At 45.4% G+C, this 20,731-nt stretch overlaps 1 protein-coding gene across 4 annotated transcripts; it reads left to right on the forward strand.

Annotated features, from left to right (window-relative positions):
- The first annotated feature begins 1,279 nt into the window (after positions 1-1,279).
- LOC115105955 (disabled homolog 2) lies at positions 1,280-19,842 on the forward strand. Of its 4 annotated transcripts, none has more exons than XM_029628486.2 (15): positions 1,280-1,485; positions 5,047-5,317; positions 5,568-5,707; positions 12,973-13,071; positions 13,316-13,447; positions 13,526-13,606; positions 14,005-14,031; positions 14,185-14,235; positions 15,591-15,653; positions 16,449-17,066; positions 17,699-17,813; positions 18,075-18,740; positions 18,894-19,093; positions 19,376-19,442; positions 19,531-19,842. In XM_029628486.2, exons 2-14 carry the CDS (start codon positions 5,182-5,184, stop codon positions 19,415-19,417), a joined length of 2,370 nt encoding a protein of 789 aa, XP_029484346.2. In that variant the 5' UTR covers positions 1,280-1,485; positions 5,047-5,181; the 3' UTR covers positions 19,418-19,442; positions 19,531-19,842. The 4 variants fall into 4 exon arrangements, with proteins under 4 accessions (XP_029484346.2, XP_029484348.2, XP_029484349.2 ...); XM_029628488.2 differs by lacking the exon at positions 16,449-17,066 and adding an exon at positions 15,960-15,983 and having other exon boundaries at positions 1,283-1,485; XM_029628489.2 differs by lacking the exon at positions 16,449-17,066 and having other exon boundaries at positions 1,283-1,485.
- Positions 19,843-20,731: the final 889 nt, after the last annotated feature.

A 20,731-nucleotide genomic window follows, 5' to 3' on the forward strand; every position in this document is an offset into this window, starting at 1 on the left:
TGGAGAGAGAGACAGATTTACTTTACTATGTTACGTCTACCCCTGAGTCCGGGTTGGTCTTAAAGCATTTTGCTCATTAACCAATCAGGGGCCCACAAGGCTCTGGTCAAAAGTAGTGCACTGTAGTATGTAGGGGATACGGTTCCATTTGGGACGAAGCCCCTGGCTATCCATTCCAGAGGTCACAGGAACGGGAAAAAGGGAAAAGAGGTTCTTCCTCAGCCTGACAGTGATCTGGTTCAGAGACGCTCTTCTCCCTAACTCCTCCTAAACAACATCCTCTGTCAGCAGATCTACACAGGAAACCTAGCCAGGAAGGAAAGCTTCCCTCTATCTAATTCTCTCCCCTAATCTGTCTCATAAGGCTAGTCTGGAATCACACACACGGACACATACATGCACACGCACGCACGCACGCACGCACGCACGCACGCACGCACGCACACACACACACACACACACACACACACTAGGGTGGCTGTGAAATGCTACTTCAACAACCACTTTCATTCTACTGTCATCATGCCCAGTGTGAACAACAGAAGCGTAAGATAAAAAATAAAATAAAAATGAACTGATATCCTACTCTTCCTTTTTCTCTGAAGGAGGTTCTGACAAAATGCTGCCCTATGCAACATGTGTTACTGAAATAGTTTCACTTAATGGAAATTGCATTTCAAAAATTTGTCTTTGGCCTAACAGGCCTACTAAATTTGGGTCAAACAAACCTGGGGCAGTGCAGTGGGGAATTATTAAATGTTTTAATCTGCAAAACATCAGAAAATATCTGATATGTTCTTATAGGCTTAGGCCACACAGATCCCAAGCAGTATGGCCCAAATATTAGAATGTACATTTAGAGAGCAGTTACATGGATTTGCATAAAACTAAAGGCAACATCAGAAGGGTATACTAGTTCAAATTATGTTTAATGAGTTAGCCAGCTAACTTTGATGAACAGACATAAATAGCTAGATGTTCTTGTTCATTAGGAAAGCTAAACTTAGATATGTGTTTTTGGTTGATGACTCAATTAGACCATTCCCATTTCAAGCAAATTTTTCTGAGAAATGTAAAGTTATTTCAAAATATTTAGGCAAGTTAGCTGGCTAACTCATTAATTTTGCTTTGTAGTATGTCTCTCTTGTTGCGATGTGGTGTGAGAATGAAATAATGCTTTCATGTCAATCATATTGATCTCATCATTGGTTGGTGTAGATTTGGGGGCTGACGTTCTGGCATGCAAGGGGTTAAATTGGGAGGTTGCATGATCCTGCTGCTGTGTGGGAGTAGCCAATTCACTGCATAGCGGCACATCTCAGCGGTAACATCTGATTCCAACAAGTCTTTGAAAAGCTGCGTTTGATTTAACCCTCATAACGGTCAGGAGACGTGTCGACGGGGAAAGTAGTATTCGCATGACATTCAGAACGCTGGAAGACAAACCTCGAATATGAATAATTCTGTCTGGAGCGCTTGTTAACGGTACGTGACAGCCACATTCTTTCGCAGCCACAAATTCACCAGGCAGGGATCGCAATTTGTGTTGTCTTGTCACGGAGTCATATATGAAATGATACATTTGGGATGATGTTTGTGGCATGTTTTACATGCTGAATCAAACAAACTCAAGAAAGCGCCCCTGGTTTTTCCATTAGTTCCAGCTGTGCGCACGTCACTGGTAATTGTGGGAGTTCGCTATTTTTCATGCCGAAAATGTACTTCGGCTGAATAACGGATCGCCTTGTCGGTCTTGTTGAATGTAAGGCTAAAACGACGTTCAAATCATATTTTGGCCACCTTGGCTGTTTATCCATCATGGTTAATATTTGCCCTATTTCGCAACCAGATGTATTCCTGTCCTCCCTATGGCCTACTGCTATTTGACTGCATCTTTGAGTTTATAAAACACAACACAATAGAAATAGCTGCCTTTTTATCCCTAGTAGACGGTTATTGTTTCCCTGTAGTCTTTGTCTGTAGTCCAGGCCACTGTCTGTACCCACAGTGGGCCTATAGGCTGTAGTGCATTTCACCATTCCATTGAGTATGTGATTAATCCCATGATCTCCTCCAGATGTGCGGAATCTCTCTCTCTCCAGCAATTCTGCTGACTTGGTGAAAAAAACACTATGGATTCAGTCTATGCATTTGGGCAAGATGGCCAATGTTAATGTTGATTCCCTGGCAGCTTTCAAATGGCTTCTAGCTATTTGTTATGCGTCTGGTTCTTCTTTCACTTCTAAAGCTGTGGAAATGCCAATGGTTTTTGTCTGTTCTTAGACTGGGGGCAGGTTTTTCATGCAGTGTGTCAGCCAGGTTAGTTAACATGCTGACATTGAAGTTGTATTTTATTAGTGTTTTCTATAGTCGCTGACCCTACCACTTATCTGGGTTAAAGTTACCTGGACTGTCACCCCATGGTAGTTATAGACCAGCTAAGATCATGTGGGTCGTGTCACCACCCCTAAACTATTTCAGTCTTCAACCTTCCTGTCTGACAGTATCCCAAATTGTCCTCTTCTCACCCATTACTGGAGGTCGTTTGACTTGTCACACACACAGAAACCCCAGTGTTTTCCCTATATTAATTTAGCAGCGTCAGGCCTTCCTGTATAATACATTTTGTATTTCTTATAGTTTTTGTTGAAGAATTTATAATGTTTGAGTCCCTCAGATAGCATAAGAACACAGCATAAGCGACGGTATGTGTAGAATTGCAGGAAATGAGCTTTAAAACAGCAATATTCTCAGCCCCTTGCCAAAATTTGTAGAATCGTGGGAAATTGGCTTTAAAACGGCAACATTTTCTGGCCAAGAGGATTGCCCTTAAAAATGTAGGACTGTGCCATTGGCCACACCCCCTATCACGCACCACGTTAACTTTGCCACCACTGCTGAAAATAATCTTTGGGGTAACCATCACAAACAGTGTGGTGTGATGTGAACCATAGCTGAGCCAATCAGTCACGGAGTAATGATCTGGGATGTGATTGGTATGGTATCTAACTCCTAATTTATTTAGAACCTAGGCTTAATTGTCTTCTCTGTGCTGGAGGCCCACTAAACACACATGTAATGAATAAGAACACGTGCACTCAGTGACAGATAGGACCAGCGATTCCGTAAGTCTTTAAGCGGGGGACTCAACCAAACCCTGCTGTCTCCGACTGCATCAGCTATCATGTCATGACCGGAAGACACTTCTGGACGCTGCTGTTGTTAACTCTGAACATGGTAGCTCTAGAAAGCATTTCATCTGACTTTGAAAATCAAATGGCTTTAGAAGAGATGCATACTTCTCATAGTGGAAGTTTAAACAGTTCAATCTCTTTGACAGCCTCCAGTCTCTATCATTGTTTTAATGTTACTGTGATTACCTGACATCAGGTTAGAGCTCAGAATGGACTTTACTTGATGAGAGTTGGATTAATGTTAGCTACTCTTCAGCAGTCACTGACTGGGTTTTTTAAGTGCCTGTAGACTGTCAGCTTTCTGCTTGTTTTCAGGAAATGGACTGTTTTTATGAGTAACCCCCCCCCCAGACTAGCACAGAGGGAGGGCAAGCAATGATTACAAGAGGCATCTATGTAAAGGGGAGGGAATTCAACTTGAGCTGTGTCAAACAGGAGGTTCTTGGCCTTGCATGTCTCCCTACTCCATACTCCAGAGTTATGTTTGTTGAAGGAGTTTAGCCAGCCTGGAGACACACTGAGTATACCAAACATTAGGAACAACTTCCTAATATTTGCCCTCAGAACGGCCTCAATTCGTCTAGGCATGAACTCTACAAGGTGTCAAAAGCATTCCACAGGGATGCTGGCCCATGTTGACTCCAATGCTTCCCACAGTTGTCATTTGGGTGGTGGACCATTCTTGATACACACGGAAAACTGTTGCGTGTGAAAACTCCAGCAGCGGTGCTGTTTTTGACACAAACTGGTGCGCCTGGCACAACCTTTTTTTCAAAGGCATTTAAATATTTTGTCTTGCCCATTCACCCTCTGAATGGCACACATACACAATCCATGTCTCAATTGTCTCAAGGCTTAAAAATCATTCTTTAACCTGTCTACTCCCCTCCATCTACACTGATTTTTGAAGTGGATTTAACAAGTGACCTCTAAGGGATCATAGCTTTCACCTGGTCAGTCTGTCAAGGAAAGAGCAGGTTCTTAATGTTTTGTGTGCTCTGTGACATTGTCAAGTTGTTTGCATTTTGGTCTATCATGATTCCCATCTGAGGTTTTATAGGGTAGACCTGCAGTTGCTGAGGGAGAATTGCAAGCTGTACTGTCATGTTGTCCTTAGGTGTGTGCCATTAAGAGCTAACTGGAGCACTTGGTCATCATGGGATCTGTCTGTTTTAACACCAACCAGCTAGCGTAAGATTAACCTTTAATAGCTCAACCTTTGGTTGCTCCCAGTCTTTGCTCTGCCAGAGTGAGTCGTGGCTTATTCAGCTTTTAAACACCCAGCCTCCTGCCTATGCTCGTCTCAGACTTGGACTGGTGGTGTTCTGGACAAGACCCCTGTGACTGTGGGAATCTGACTGACGGGATGCACAGTTCGAAACAGGAAGTGTGTGTGGCCAGTTGCACAACTCTTTTTGATGCCCTCTAGGTGTTTCTCTCTCCCACACACACTCAATATTAATTAAAGAGCCCACTGAATTCAATGGCAGTTCCATTACCTGCGATCAGCTGTTGCTACATAAAGCACAGGGTTCACAGCAAGGCTACAACAAGGGTCAAAATGGTGTGTGCTCCTTGTGCGTGGTTAGTAGGAACAAGGTACTGGGGTCATGACTCTTGGTTGTTGATCATTAAAGTGATATTACTTTTTATGATGCTCACAAAACCCGTAAGGGACAATATTCAGGTAGCACAAGCCAGCAAAGCTGTTGGTCTTTAAAATGTTTAGAGCTGTTATCATTCTTTTATCACCAGAAATGTTTTTGTATTTCACCTTAAATTTTCCTGAAAGCTTAACATCGGTGTGTCATTGCATTATGTGTCACACTCCTTCCCCTCAACCCTCCTTCAGGCACATAACTGAGCATTTGCAAGTGCTGAACCTCTGCTGAGTTAACCCCTCCCCCTGCCTGAGCTGCCGCCTCATCAGGTTTACCCGTTCTGTCTGCCTGTCCCAACTCCCGTAAGGCTGGCCCCCCAACCCACCATGTCTACGGAAGTGGCGAGCAATACACCTGTCGTCCCAGCCGACCCCTCCAGCACTCCCTCCCCCACAACAAGCATCCCCACCACCCCTTCCGCAGCACCAGCCAAGACCCCCTTCAAGAAAGAGAAGAAGAAAGGTATTGTATGCAAGGGCCACTCCCTCTCTCCCCACATGTGAGGGATTTGGTGGTAAGGGCTGAACAGCCTTTTTCTGTGACTTCCGACTTGACCTATTTTGACTCTCCATATTTTGATTTCTATGCTTCTTGTGGTGTGATGTTTGAGGCTATGTCATAAAATAAATACAGTAGAATAAGAGGGCATGCTCAACTGGATAGAAAGTGAAAATCAATCAGTTTAATATCCTTCTCTCATACCTCTGTCCAGCTCCAGAGAAGACTGATGAGTACCTGCTGTCCCGGTTCCAGGGTGATGGTGTGAGGTACAGGGCCAAGCTGATTGGCATCGATGATGTCCCAGAGGCCCGAGGGGACAAGATGAGCCAGGACTCTATGATGAAACTCAAGGTACCACATATCATGATGCAACCGCTACAGTACACTTACTGTTACGCATCTACACTCAGTGGTCAGTTTAATAGGTACACCCATCTAGTGCCAGGTCGGACCACTGTTCATCTCCTGAACAGTCTGAAATCTTTGGGGCATGGAAACGGTATCACCGGGACCTAACATGTGTCAGGAAAACATTCCCCTCACCATTCCAACACCACCTGCCTGTACCGTTGACACCAGGCAGGATGGAGCCAGGGCTGCTTACGCCGAATCCTGACTCTGCCATTGGCATGACGCAACAGGAATCTGGATTCATCTGACCAAGTTATATTTTTCCACTCTTAAATTGTCCAGTGTTGGTGATTGCGTGGCCATTGGAGCCGCTTCCTGTTTTTAGCTAATAGGAGTGGAACCCGGTGTGATCTTCTGCTGCAATAGCCAGTCCGTGACAAGGATCAATGAGTTGTGCGTTCTGAGATGCCCTTCTGCACACCACTGTTGTACCAAGCTGAGTTTGTGGGCACACCTGTTAGCTGAGCTGAGTTTGTGGGTGCGCCTGTTAGCTTTCACGATTCTTGCCAGTCTCCTTCGACCTCATCAACGAGCTGTTTTCGGTCACAGGATTGCCACTGACAGGATGTTTTTTGTTTGTCGCTTCATTCTCCATAAACCCTAGACACTGTAGTGTGTGAAAAGCCCAAAAGGCTGGCCATTTCTTAGATACTGGAACTGGTGTGCCTGGCGCCGACGATCATGCCACGCTCAGTCGCTTTTGTCACTCATTTTACCATTAGAACGTTCAATCCAACAGTGCTAATATAGCAAGCCAAGGTTACGTGACTGCCTGTAGGAGCAAACAGTTTTCATGAAAGGGGTAGTGTACCTAATAAACATGCAATCCTCACTTACCTAAATACTACCCGTAATGACAAAGTGAGAACATGTTTTAGGAATTCTTAAATGAAATACAGAAATTTCATTTGCATTTGTATTCACACCCTGGAGTCACCTTTTGTAGCAATTCCAGCTGTGAGTCCTCTGGGTAAGTCTAAGCTTTCCACACCTGGATTGTGCAACATTTGCCCCATTATGCTGTTCGAAATGTCAAAACTGTAACTCGGCTACTCGGGAACATTCACTGTGTTCTTGGTAAGCAACTCGAGTGTAGATTTGGCCTTGTTTTAGGTTATGGTCCTACTGAAAGGTGAATTCATCTCCCCATGTCTGGTGGAAAGGAGAGTGAACCATGTTTTCCTCTAGGATTTTGCTTGTGCTTAGCTCCATAGTTTAAATTTTTTTAGAAATCCTGAAACTCCTGTCCTTTTACAATTACAGGCATACCCATAACATGACACAGCCACTCCTATGCTTACACATATGGAGGGTGGTACTGAGTAATCTTCTTGGGTATGACTCTAAAAGCTTGGCACACCTGTATTTGGAGTTTTTCCCCATTATGCTTGGGGCAAATCTAATACAACACAATTAACTAAATGAATTGCTTTGACATTTTTTTTTTGCAGCATTACTGGAATATTCTCATTTTGTACAGACTTCCTTTTCACTCTTTAGGTTAGTATTTTGGATTAACTACAATGTTGATGCTATTGTCAGTTTTCTCCTATCACAACCATTAAACAAACTGTTTTAAGGTCACCATTGTCTTCACGGTGAAATCCCGGAGTGGTTTCCTTCCTCTCCGGCAACGGAGTTAAGAAAGACGCCTGTACAGTGCATTTGGAAAGTATTCAGACCCTTTGAACTTGTACACATTTTGTTACATTACAGCCTTATTCTAAAATTGATTAAATAGTTCTCTCTCATCAATCTACAGAATAATGACAAGGCAAAAACAGGTTTAGAAATTACATTGACAGATAAGTATTCAGATCATTTGCTCAATACTGTTAAGCACTTTTGGCAGCAATTACAGCCTCGAGTCTTTTTGGGTATGACGCTACAAGCTTGGCAAACCTGTATTTGAGGAGTTTCTCCCATTCTTCTCTGCAGATCCTCTCAAGTTCTGTCAGGTTGGATGGGACTGCCGCTGCACAGCTATTTTCAGGTCTTTCCAGAGATGTTCAAGTGTGTGCTCTGGCTGGGCCACTCAAGGACATTCAGGGACTTGTCCCGAAGTCACTCCTGCATTGTCTAGGCTGTGTGCTTCGGGTCGTTGTCCTGTTAGACTGGGGCGACGGTTCCCCTTCGTGGTACTGAGCGTTCTGGAGCAGGTTTTCATCAAGGATCTCTCTGTACTTTGCTCTGTTAATCTTTCTCTCGATCCTGACTAGTCTCCCAGTCCCTGCTGCTGAAAAACATCCCTACAGCATGGTCCTGCCATGACCCTTGGCATTCAGGCCAAAAGGTTTAATCTTGGTTTCATCAGACCAGAGAATCTTGTTTCTCATGGTCTGCGAGTCCTTTTGGTGCCTTTTGGCAAACTCCAAGCAGGCTGTGATGTTCCTTATACTGAGGAGTGGCTTCCATCTGTCCACTCTACCATAAAGGCCTGATTGGAGTGCTGCAGCGACTGTTGTCCTTCTGGAAAGTTCTCTCATCTCCACAGAGGAGATCTGAACCAAGGCACTTCTCTCCCGATTGCTAAATTTGGCCGGGTGGCCAGCTCTAGGAAGAGTCTTGGTGATTCCAAATTTCTTCCATTTAAGAATGGAGGCCACTGTTCTTGGGCATCTTCAATGCTGCAGAAATGTTTTGGTACCCTTCCCCAGATCTGTGCCTCCACACAATCTTGTCTCGGAGCTCTACAGACAATTCATTTAACATTACATTACATTTAAGTCATTTAGCAGACGCTCTTATCCAGAGCGACTTACAAATTGGTGCATTCACCTTGACATCCAGTGGAGCAGCCACTTTACAATAGTGCATCTAAATATTTTAAGGGGGGGTGAGAAGGATTACTTTATCCTATCCTAGGTATTCCTTAAAGAGGTGGGGTTTCGGGTGTCTCCGGAAGGTGGTGATTGACTCCGCTGTCCTGGCGTCGTGAGGGAGTTTGTTCCACCATTGGGGGGCCAGAGCAGCGAACAGTTTTGACTGGGCTGAGCGGGAACTGTACTTCCTCAGTGGTAGGGAGGCGAGCAGGCCAGAGGTGGATGAACGCAGTGCCCTTGTTTGGGTGTAGGGCCTGATCAGAGCCTGGAGGTACTGAGGTGCCGTTCCCCTCACAGCTCCGTAGGCAAGCACCATGGTCTTGTAGCGGATGCGAGCTTCAACTGGAAGCCAGTGGAGAGAGCGGAGGAGCGGGGTGACGTGAGAGAACTTGGGAAGGTTGAACACCAGACGGGCTGCGGCGTTCTGGATGAGTTGTAGGGGTTTAATGGCACAGACAGGGAGCCCAGCCAACAGCGAGTTGCAGTAATCCAGACGGGAGATGACAAGTGCCTGGATTAGGACCTGCGCCGCTTCCTGTGTGAAGCAGGGTCGTACTCTGCGGATGTTGTAGAGCATGAACCTACAGGAACGGGCCACCGCCTTGATGTTAGTTGAGAACGACAGGGTGTTGTCCAGGATCACGCCAAGGTTCTTAGCGCTCTGGGAGGAGGACACAGTGGAGTTGTCAACCGTGATGGCGAGATCATGGAACGGGCAGTCCTTCCCCGGGAGGAAGAGCAGCTCAGTCTTGCCGAGGTTCAGCTTGAGGTGGTGATCCGTCATCCACACTGATATGTCTGCCAGACATGCAGAGATGCGATTCACCACCTGGTCATCAGAAGGGGGAAAGGAGAAGATTAATTGTGTGTCGTCTGCATAGCAATGATAGGAGAGACCATGTGAGGTTATGACAGAGCCAAGTGACTTGGTGTATAGAGAGAATAGGAGAGGGCCTAGAACAGAGCCCTGGGGGACACCAGTGGTGAGAGCACGTGGTGAGGAGACAGATTCTCGCCACGCCACCTGGTAGGAGCGACCTGTCAGGTAGGACGCAATCCAAGCGTGGGCCGCGCCGGAGATGCCCAACTCGGAGAGGGTGGAGAGGAGGATCTGATGGTTCACAGTATCGAAGGCAGCCGATAGGTCTAGAAGGATGAGAGCAGAGGAGAGAGAGTTAGCTTTAGCAGTGCGCAGCGCCTCCGTGATACAGAGAAGAGCAGTCTCAGTTGAATGACTAGTCTTGAAACCTGACTGATTTGGATCAAGAAGGTCATTCTGAGAGATAGCGGGAGAGCTGGCCAAGGACGGCACGTTCAAGGGTTTTGGAGAGAAAAGAAAGAAGGGATACTGGTCTGTAGTTGTTGACATCGGAGGGATCGAGTGTAGGTTTTTTCAGAAGGGGTGCAACTCTTGCTCTCTTGAAGACGGAAGGGACGTAGCCAGCGGTCAGGGATGAGTTGATGAGCGAGGTGAGGTAAGGGAGAAGGTCTCCGGAAATGGTCTGGAGAAGAGGGGATAGGGTCAAGCGGGCAGGTTGTTGGGCGGCCGGCCGTCACAAGACGCGAGATTTCATCTGGAGAGAGAGGGGAGAAAGAGGTCAGAGCACAGGGTAGGGCAGTGTGAGCAGAACCAGCGGTGTCGTTTGACTTAGCAAACGAGGATCGGATGTCGTCGACCTTTTCAAAATGGTTGACGAAGTCATCTGCAGAGAGGGAGGAGGGGGGAGGGGGATTCAGGAGGGAGGAGGATTCAGGAGGGAGGAGAAGGTGGCAAAGCGCTTCCTAGGGTTAGAGGCAGATGCTTGGAATTTAGAGTGGTAGAAAGTGGCTTTAGCAGCAGCGACAGAAGAGGAAAATGTAGAGAGGAGGGAGTGAAAGGATGCCAGGTCCGCAGGGAGGCGAGTTTTCCTCCATTTCCGCTCGGCTGCCCGGAGCCCTGTTCTGTGAGCTCGCAATGAGTCGTCGAGCCACGGAGCGGGAGGGAGGACAGAGCCGGCCTGGAGGATAGGGGACATAGAGAGTCAAAGGATGCAGAAAGGGAGGAGAGGAGGGTTGAGGAGGCAGAATCAGGAGATAGGTTGGAGAAGGTTTGAGCAGAGGAAGAGATGATAGGATGGAAGAGGAGAGAGTAGCGGGGGAGAGAGAGCGAAGGTTGGGACGGCGCGATACCATCCGAGTAGGGGCAGTGTGGGAAGTGTTGGATGAGAGCGAGAGGGAAAAGGATACAAGGTAGTGGTCGGAGACTTGGAGGGAGTTGCAATGAGGTTAGTGGAAGAACAGCATCTAGTAAAGATGAGGTTGAGCGTATTGCCTGCCTTGTGAGTAGGGGGAAGGTGAGAGGGAGAGGTCAAAAGAGGAGAGGAGTGGAAAGAAGGAGGCAGAGAGGAATGAGTCAAAGGTAGACGTGGGGAGGTTAAAGTCGCCCAGAACTGTGAGAGGTGAGCCGTCCTCAGGAAAGGAGCTTATCAAGGCATCAAGCTCATTGATGAACTCTCCGAGGGAACCTGGAGGGCGATAAATGATAAGGATGTTAAGCTTGAAAGGGCTGGTAACTGTGACAGCATGGAATTCAAAGGAGGCGATAGACAGATGGGTAAGGGGAGAAAGAGCGAATGACCACTTGGGAGAGATGAGGATCCCGGTGCCACCACCCCGCTGACCAGAAGATCTCGGGGTGTGCGAGAACACGTGGGCGGACGAAGAGAGAGCAGTAGGAGTAGCAGTGTTATCTGTGGTGATCCATGTTTCCGTCAGTGCCAAGAAGTCGAGGGACTGGAGGGAGGCATAGGCTGAGATGAACTCTGCCTTGTTGGCCGCAGATCGGCAGTTCCAGAGGCTACCGGAGACCTGGAACTCCACGTGGGTCGTGCGCGCTGGGACCACCAGATTAGGGTGGCCGCGGCCACGCGGTGTGGAGCGTTTGTATGGTCTGTGCAGAGAGGAGAGAACAGGGATAGACAGACACATAGTTGACAGGCTACAGAAGAGGCTACGCTAATGCAAAGGAGATTGGAATGACAAGTGGACTACACGTCTCGAATGTTCAGAAAGTTGAGCTTACGTAGCAAGAATCTTATTGACTAAAATGATTAAAATGATACAGTACTGCTGAAGTAGGCTAGCTGGCAGTGGCTGCGTTGTTGATTCGGGGGCTAGCTGGCTAGCTAGCAGTGTTGATTACGTTACGTTGCGTTAAAAGAACGACAATAGCTGGCTAGGTAACCTAGAAAATCGCTCTGGACTACACAATTATCTTTGATACAGAGACGGCTATGTAGCTAGCTATGTAGCTAGCTACGATCAAACAAATCAAACCGTTGTACTGTAATGAAATGAAAATGTGATACTACCTGTGGAGCGAGGCGGAATGCGACCGGGTTGTTGAGTTCTAATCGGTAGACGTTGGCTAGCTGTTGGCTAGCTAGCAGTGTCTCCTACGTTAAGGACGACAAATAGCTGGCTGCGTTGTTGATTCGGGGGCTAGCTGGCTAGCTAGCTAGCAGTGTTGATTACGTTGCGTTAAAAGAACGACAATAGCTGGCTAGGTAACCTAGAAAATCGCTCTAGACTACACAATTATCTACACAATTATCTTTGATACAGAGACGGCTATGTAGCTAGCTATGTAGACGGTGGGCGTTAGCTAGCTGCTGGGCAGATACGTTAGGACGACGAATTAGACAAATCAAACCGTTGTACTATAATGAAATGTAATGAAAAGTTATACTACCTGCAGACCGACGTGCGGATGCGACTGCTCGCTCCAACCCGGAAGTCGGGTTTCTAGAATTCCTTGGCTTGTTATTGCTCTGACATGCACGGTCAACTGTGGGACCTTATAGACCGATGTGTGCCCTTTTCAAATCATGTCCAATCAATTGAATTTACCACAGGTGAACTCCAAGTTGTAGAAACATCTGAAGGATCATCAATGGAAACCGGATGCACCTGAGCTTAATTCCGAGTCTCATAGCAAAGGGTCTGAACACTTAATGTATTTTTCATTTTTTTATAGAATGCATATATTTTTGCTTTGTTATGGGGTATTGTGTGCTGACAGTTTTTTTTTTTTTTTTTTTTTTATCCATCCATTTTAGAATAAGGCTGTAACATAACAAAAAGGTAAGGGGTCTGAACTTGCTGATTGCAATGGATCTTTGTTGTGACTGGGTGTATTGACACACCATCCTTGTGTAATTAATATCACCATGCTCAATATGCTTTTTTAATGTTTTATTTTTTTTACCCATCTACCAATCGGTGCCATTCTTTGCGAGACATTGGAAAACCTCCCTGGTCTGTGTTAGTATGTATTTTTTTGTTGTGTGTGTGTGGCGTTTATGTAACTCTGTTCTGCGCATGGTGGTCATTGTTTCTTTGCAGGGCTTGGCAATAGCCTCTCGGTCACAGGGAAAACACAAGCAGAAGATCTGGGTCAACATATCCATGTCGGGCATCAAGATCATTGATGAGAAAACAGGGGTGAGAACAACTCTTCTATGGCTTTCTAAACCATGTCTCAGTGGCTGGGGAGTACCAACCTACAAATGGAATGATCTATTGTAGACATCATAGGAGGGAGCACATTTTCAGAATAATATTAACACAGGACATGATCTCGGTCAGGAGTAGATGACATGTAGGCCTCCGATCATAGTTCTATTATGCTAATGAAGACTTTTTATTTGATTTTTAAAGCTGTTTTTTTTCATTTCCTCTCCCTCAGGTAATAGAACATGAGCACATGGTGAATAAGATCTCGTTCATCGCCAGAGACGTAACAGATAACAGGGCCTTTGGTTACGTGTGTGGGGCCGAGGGACAGCACCAGTTTTTCGCCATAAAGACTGGCCAGCAGGTAACACACAGGTACACAGACTTAAAGTCTTTGATTGTATCTATTGACTGTGTTTTTCCATTAATCTCCTCCATATAGGCAGAGCCCCTGGTCATTGACTTGAAGGATCTGTTCCAGGTCATCTTCAACATGAAGAAAGAGTCTGAGGGCTCACAGAAGGTAAATTACTATGGTGGGATATGGGTTGTGTTCAGTAGGACACACCGTAGCTAAACATTTTGCAACAGAAAACACTGTTCTATGTGCGAATAGTTCTTCCCTGCTTCAATCAGTTTCAAAGCTTTTTTTCTCCCTACTGAAGGTGACCCCTAATTTATTTATTTCAAGTATTGTTTTTGGGGAGGTAGCGTTTTTGGGTTTGCTGACTGAAGTTGTAAGGTCGACACTGCCCCCTAGCGCTGTATTACAGTCCTGCACCACAAACCATGCTTTCTTTGTATTGCAATGATGACTCGTTATGGCACAAATATCACCTCTCAGCCAATAAGTAAATGGATTACATATGACATTACTCTAATGGAATCACCTTGTTTTCCCCTCTTCCTCCATCTGTTCAGGATCAGCGCAATAACGCAACAGTTGAGGTAAGCGCCTGTGTATTTGTCATGCCACTTAGCACCTATTTGAGTTTAGTTTTTCCTTTTGCTTTTTTAATTGCCTGTATATGTTGATTTTGATATAAGCTTGATCTGAGATGTAGGCATACTTGACCCTTAATTGCTGTTTCTCAATTGTAGAATGGTGGCAACACCTTGCTCAGTATCGATGGCCAGGCAGGCACTGCCAAAGTAAGTGTTTCAGATCATGGAATCATACATGCAAAAGAGCGCCAAGTGGATGCAGAAGAGCATTCTCCAGGACCACCTGTGGTTATGTGGTGTTTTGATCAATACTATTTTGTTACATCTTTCTTTATGATGGCACTGGATATATCTTGATGATACTGGATATACAGTGCCTTCAAAAAGTGTTCAGAAACCTTGACTGTTTCCACATTTTGTTACATTACAGCCTTATTCTAAAATGTATTTTATTTTAAAATGTATATAAAAAATCCTCAGCAATCTACACACAATACCCCACAATGAGAGAGTAAAAACAGGGTTTTAGGAATGTTTGCAAATATATTACAAATAAAAAACATGAGTTTTCAGACCCTTTGCTATGAGGCTGGAAATTGAGCTTGGGTGCATCCTGTTTCTGTTGATCATCCTTCAGATGTTTCTACAACTTCATTGGAATCCACCTGTGGTAAATTCAACTGATTGGACATAATTTGGAAAATGCACACATAGTTGACCGTGCATGTCAGAGCAAAAACCAAGCCATGAAGTCGCAGGAATAGGATTGTTGAGGCACAGATCTGGGGAAGGGTACCCAAAAATGTCTGCAGCGTTTATGGTCCCCAAGAACACAGTGGCCTCCGTCAATGTAGCGCGGCGACGCTCCCCATCCAATCCGACAGAGCTTGAGAGAATCTGCAGAGAAGAATGGGAGAAACTCTCCAAATGCAGGTGTGCCAAGCTTGTAGTGTCATACCCAAGAAGACTCAATGCGGTAATCGCTGCCGAAGGTGATTCAACAAAGTACTGTGTGAAGGGTCTGAAATACTTATGTAAATGTGATTTTTCAGTGTTTTATTTTTATAAATTCGTGAACATTTTTAAGCTGTTCTTGCATTGTCATTATGGGGTTTAGTGTGATTGATTTGTACGCTAATGCTACTCTCTGTTCATCATATATACATGTACATACTACCTCAATCAGCCTGACTAACCGGTGTCTGTATATAGCCTTGCTACTCTTATTTTCAAATGTTTGTTTTTACTGTCTTATTTCTTTACTTACCTACACACACATGCATATTTTTTTCTCCGCACTATTGGTTAGAGCCTAAGTAAGTATTTCACTGTAAGGTGAAACTTTGATTGGAGGGGGGGGGGCAATTTGTATAATAAGGCTGTAACGTAACAAAGTGGAACATATCAAGTGGTCTATACTTTCCGAAGGCTCTGTATCTTTATGATATGTAGACCTCGGCAGGCCTAAGGCACTATAGGCTGTCATTGTAAATAAGTGTTCTTTACTGACTTTCCTAGGTGTCTTTATGAAGCTGATACTAGATATTTGTGTGTTTGTTCAGGAGGTGCAACAGCTGGATCTGTTTGGAGACATGTCCACACCCCCAGACATCCATTCTCCTACAGTAAGTTGGCCTGTTGCTGTAGGGTGAGGTTCACTGGATGTGCGGACACACAATATAGAACCCCTCGTTTCTGGAAACATTTCATTCTGCGTTCATAAGGAGACCAAATGATGGCACTGGGGAAATGTTCATAACACAAACACTCTAGAAATGGGTCTAATAATGCAGTGGTTGGCGGTTAGGATGCTCAAACATTTGTCATTATATTTTAGGACGGTACGGCCAACAACTTTGCTTCTATTTTATTTTTGAAGATCGGCGGCTTTTTGTCCGTTCTTCTTATTACTAACGGATCTTTATAATCAGGTGGCTTTGACAACTCCATCTCTGGTAAAGTTTCTCTCAGGTTCTCGCTAGCGCAGTCTTGCCAGTTGTCAAAGATGTCTGTTTTGTTCCGCTTTGCGGCAGTGTCTCAGGCTCTACTGCATAACTTCACCCTCATTTTCCACCAATCATATCATCCCACATGTCATACAGGGCTCTCAAACTCAACTCTGTGAAGGTGTGTAATCTGGATGTTTGTCTTGAAGTCGTTTGCTGGATTACATAGGTCAAATCCTGGATATATGGTTAAATCATCAAATGGACACACAAGCTAGCCTACTGCCATCACAAAGCACATTCTTAGAGTTGCGTTTCTGATTCCTGTTGAAATGTTTATTGGTCTGTCGTCAATACTGTTGCTTCAACAATCATTAACTGTCATGTCATTATGTGATTAATTTAGCTATGTTAACAGTTGCTTCTCTTTTTCAGCACAACTGATTTTTATCTCTCTCTCCTCTTGATAACCAGGAGACTAATGATATTCTATTGCTGGATCTGTCCGCTGAGGTTGACAGCAATCAGAACTGTATAAAAGGAAATCCCTTCACTTCCTACGCCTCTAACCTTTGGGGCACCCCCCAAACAGAGAACCCCTTCTCCTCTGCGTTTGGCTTCTTTCCAACCCCAGACTCTGACCCTTTCAGCGATGACCCCCTTGCCCAATCAGCACCCCCCAATTCTCAGATCTCAGCACCCTCCACCAATCACAGCCAAGAGAGCTCTGTTCACATCTTGGGCAGGCCAGTCATGAACGACAATGGTCTTACTGGAGACTCTGACCGCTCCGGTCAGCAGTTGAACGGGTTGTCCAATAAGAACATGATCCTGGCTCTCAGTAATTGCCAGTGGCCACTCGGTGGCGTTATGTCAGAGTGCAGGGTCCCTGTTCTTATCCAGAACGGTTTGGGACCTGTGGCCTCTCCACAGAACCCCTTTCTCGACATATCTGGGGAAATCCCGCCCCTCAACGGTGTGCTGTTCGATCCAAAAGAAAACACACCCATGGGTCATGGCAAGGACAGTTCGGTAGTGATAAGCCTCCCTCCACAGAACACTAAGGCTGGACGAGGTCGGAGGAGTGCCAAGGTGAAGCTCCATAATGAAGCTCTGATGTTGCTGCATGTCTGAGAATGAGTCTCTGTCTGCACACCACCTCCCCAAACCATGATAGGTTTTCTAACCACCCCTTTTTACAGCACTGGGATACCTCTGTTCCTCAAGGGCAACAGGTTGCGATGCACTGGGTTTTGTATCTACCAACATGGTTTTTGTAGAAGTATAAGGGTTGGTGGTGTGTGGGTTTTGTCTCTGGGATGCGGATGGAACTGGTGTGGGTTTCTAATGTAGCTAACTGCATGGTGGTGCTCCCATGGCTTCTCTAACTAGCTTGTCCCAGGGAATTTTAACAACCTCTCTGCTCGACTGTAAACACTGCATCTGTCTCCTGTTTGCGATCTATTCATATGTTCCTTGTCCTAATGTTCATGCTTCAGTGAGGTGTGGAGGTAAGTGTTGGTATTTGCGTCTAAGTATTGTTATAAATTTGTTTTTAATTATCGTATAACTGAATACAGTATCATTTAGTTTATCCATACAATAAACCATTTAATTTTGTGCTTACCACAGTTCTCTCTTCATGATTTAATTGAGGACCAGTAAATCATTCTTCACTATTCCTGTGATAAATTTGGTTGAATAATGTGATATTTCACTGACAGTGTCCTGCTGACGACCTGTTTGGGGCTGACATGTTTGCTGCTCCCAGTCAGCCTGACAGCTCGTCTGCCTCCAATGACCTCTTCAGTCCCACCACCTCCTCCATGGCAACTCTTGGTAAGACTAGTGTTACCATTGGCTCGAAAAAGTCAATGATGCTACCCATTCAGTGTTGACGCATGTTAGTTCTATAAAGTGGTAAAATCTGCATCCGTAGCTGTGTAGCTCTAGCAACTATGTTTCATGTGTAATCAGGCTAGAGCAGTACGGCATGGCTCAGCTGGACACCGCTCAGTAGTGTGCATACTAGCTAGTGTGTTAGACTCTACCCAAACCTAAATACATCACCCTCCTCTCTGTTCTCGCTCTCCTCTCCAGGAGCGTTGCAGTTGGGTCCCTCTTCAGTCACCATCCCTCGGACCGCCCCATCACCATGGGGAGCCCCAGCCTCTTCCATGTTCACCATGCCAGGAGGGGTCACACTCCCCAACCCCCAGCCCACCTTCCCCCAGCCATCTGCCTTCAGTGCCCTGCCCATACCTCCAGCCCCCTGGGGCCAGCAGGCGCCATCCCCTTATGGGGCCCCGCCAGTCAGCCAGGCTTGGGGACAGCCTGCACCTGCAGGGCCCATGGGTGCACCAGGCTGGGGCCAGCCTCCTATGGCTAACCTCTTCCAGCCCGAGCCTTACACCATGATGGGAGGCCCTCTACAGGGTATGCTGCAGGGTCCACCACGGCCTCCACCCCGGCCACCAGTAAAGGAGGCCCCAGCTAAGGTGGAACCCAGTGCCTTCACAGCTCTGGACCCACTGGGAGGGGAGAAGGAGAAAAAGAGTGGGAAGGACATGTTCAAGGACTTCCAGATTGCCAAGCCTCCAGCCATCCCAGCAAGGAAAGGGGAGCAGATACCCAGGTCTGCCGCCCCAAGCACCAATGGGGATGGGGTGTTTGCCCAGTACTTCTCCAGCAAAGTGGGCGTGCCCCAGGAAATTGCGGATCATGACGACTTTGAAATTCAGAGTCGGATTTCAGCTATTGCCAATGGTAATGGCAGTTATTTAGGATTTTAAATTCCTGTCAATTGATTTGGAGAAGACCACATTTATGATAAATTAATCTTTATTAGGATCATATCTTAATGTCCACTGTATACATACACTTGAATCCACCTGATTACCCCCTTCTCTCGGTCTCTAGACCCACCCAAACCAGCCCCACTGCACTCTGCACCCATGATGTCTCTTGCAGTGGTCCCTGGGCCAGGGCTCCTGGATGCATTTTCCCCTACTCCAGCCACATTCCTTGCTCCAGCAGCAGCAGGTCTCAACCAGAACCTATTTGATGACGTATTTGGCTCTGCTACTCCTAATGCCTTTGGAGTACCACTTCTAGCTACGGTATGGATGTACACTCATATACAAACAGTGGTGCAACTTTCACTGAAATTGCATTTTTTTCACCCCAGTTCTCATTGGAATGTGATGTTTGGAGTGTTTATCCGAATAGATTAAAAAATAAACATGTCCCCCACACTTCTAAAACCAAAGTTACGCCCCTGCAAGCACACATGTAGGGGAATTAGTTCTATCAAAGTTCAATTGATTGTGATGTAATGCTTTGTATCACTATAACTTTAATCTTCTCTTTTTTTTTTATGACGGAACACTGCTGTTGCCCAGACCACTGGTGGCTCGGATCCCTTCGGAGACCCCTTTGCCTGAGTGACACCCTGCCCATCTTCCACACGTGAGTGACAGACGGATAACGCATTCTGAACCTTAGACTGTGAGTTTAGATAATACTTTAAACCAACCTGTGTGTTCTCTTCTTCCAGTCAGGTTTGCAGTGGTCCAGAGAAGAAGCAGCGATGCTCTATGACCAAATGTCTTCAGAACCAGCTACTACAACTACAAGCGCCAGACAATCCTACACAATTACAACTTCTAACCCCTTGCCCACACTGAATAACTGCCTTTCTTGATGTCCATTACATAGCCCCTCGTTTACCCCCCCCCAAAACACCTTGTTTCGGTTCCAATCTCATAGCTTTTTAGTACCACTGAATGAAATGTATTGTAATAAAGTGACATAATGTGTGATGGAAGGGAAGGCCCTGGAAATGCTCTATATTAAACACTGAATAATGTATTCCTCTAAGTGTCGTCTTTTGCGTGTCTGCCTATAAGTTGTTTTAGACTGGGTTATATGAATAAATAAAAAATGCCAGAAACAATGTTAATTGGTAATACATGTATTTAAAATCACAGTACTTTTGTGGGTTAGTTCAGTAGCCCTGATAAAGATTAACTGGGGTGAATTTGACTTTGATAAACCTACTTTACAATCATGTAATAAAATGAATCCAGTGTACTTACAAATAACATGCCTTGGTCTCTTCCAATTGCAGTTTTGTACATTTACATCCTGTTCATTAATATAGGATGTCGTTCATATGCACATACACTGAGTAAATGTACAGTTGAAGTTTAAATACACTTAGGTTGTGGTCATAACATTTTTCAACCACTCCCCAGATTTCTTGTTAAAGTATAGTTTTGGAATGACACATTTTCCAACAATTGTTTACAGACATTAATTCACTGTATCACAATTCCAGTGGGTCAGAAGTTTACATGCACTAAGTTGACTGCCTTTAAACAGCTTGGAAAATTCCAGAAAATTATGTAATGGCTTTAGAAGCTTCTGATAGGCTAATTGACATAATTTGGGTCAATTGGAGGTGTACCTGTGGATGTATTTCAAGCCCAACCCTAACTCAGTGCCTCTGTGCTTGACATCATGGGAAAATCCAAAGAAATCAGCCAAGACTTCAGGGGGAAAAAAAATTGTAGACCACAAGTCTGGTTCATCCTTGGGAGCAATTTCCAAATGCCTGATGTTCAAGTATAAACATGGGACCACGCAGTTGTCATATCGCGCAGGAAGGAGACTCATTGTGACTCAGATGAATGTACTTTGGTGCGAAAAGTGCAAATCAATCCCAGAACAGCGATGGACCTGAAGATGCTGGAGGA

Source organism: Oncorhynchus nerka, linkage group LG22 (assembly GCF_034236695.1).
Source record: "Oncorhynchus nerka isolate Pitt River linkage group LG22, Oner_Uvic_2.0, whole genome shotgun sequence".
Classification (NCBI taxonomy): domain Eukaryota; kingdom Metazoa; phylum Chordata; class Actinopteri; order Salmoniformes; family Salmonidae; genus Oncorhynchus; species Oncorhynchus nerka.

Excerpts from the sequence above, each read along its gene's own strand:
- LOC115105955 (XM_029628486.2), top strand. The coding sequence starts at position 5,182 with ATGTCTACGGAAGTGGCGAGCAATACACCTGTCGTCCCAGCCGACCCC. Across the intron at positions 5,318-5,567 it reads CAAGAAAGAGAAGAAGAAAG|CTCCAGAGAAGACTGATGAG; the intron begins GTATTGTATGCA and ends ACCTCTGTCCAG. Across the intron at positions 17,067-17,698 it reads GAGGTCGGAGGAGTGCCAAG|TGTCCTGCTGACGACCTGTT; the intron begins GTGAAGCTCCAT and ends TTTCACTGACAG.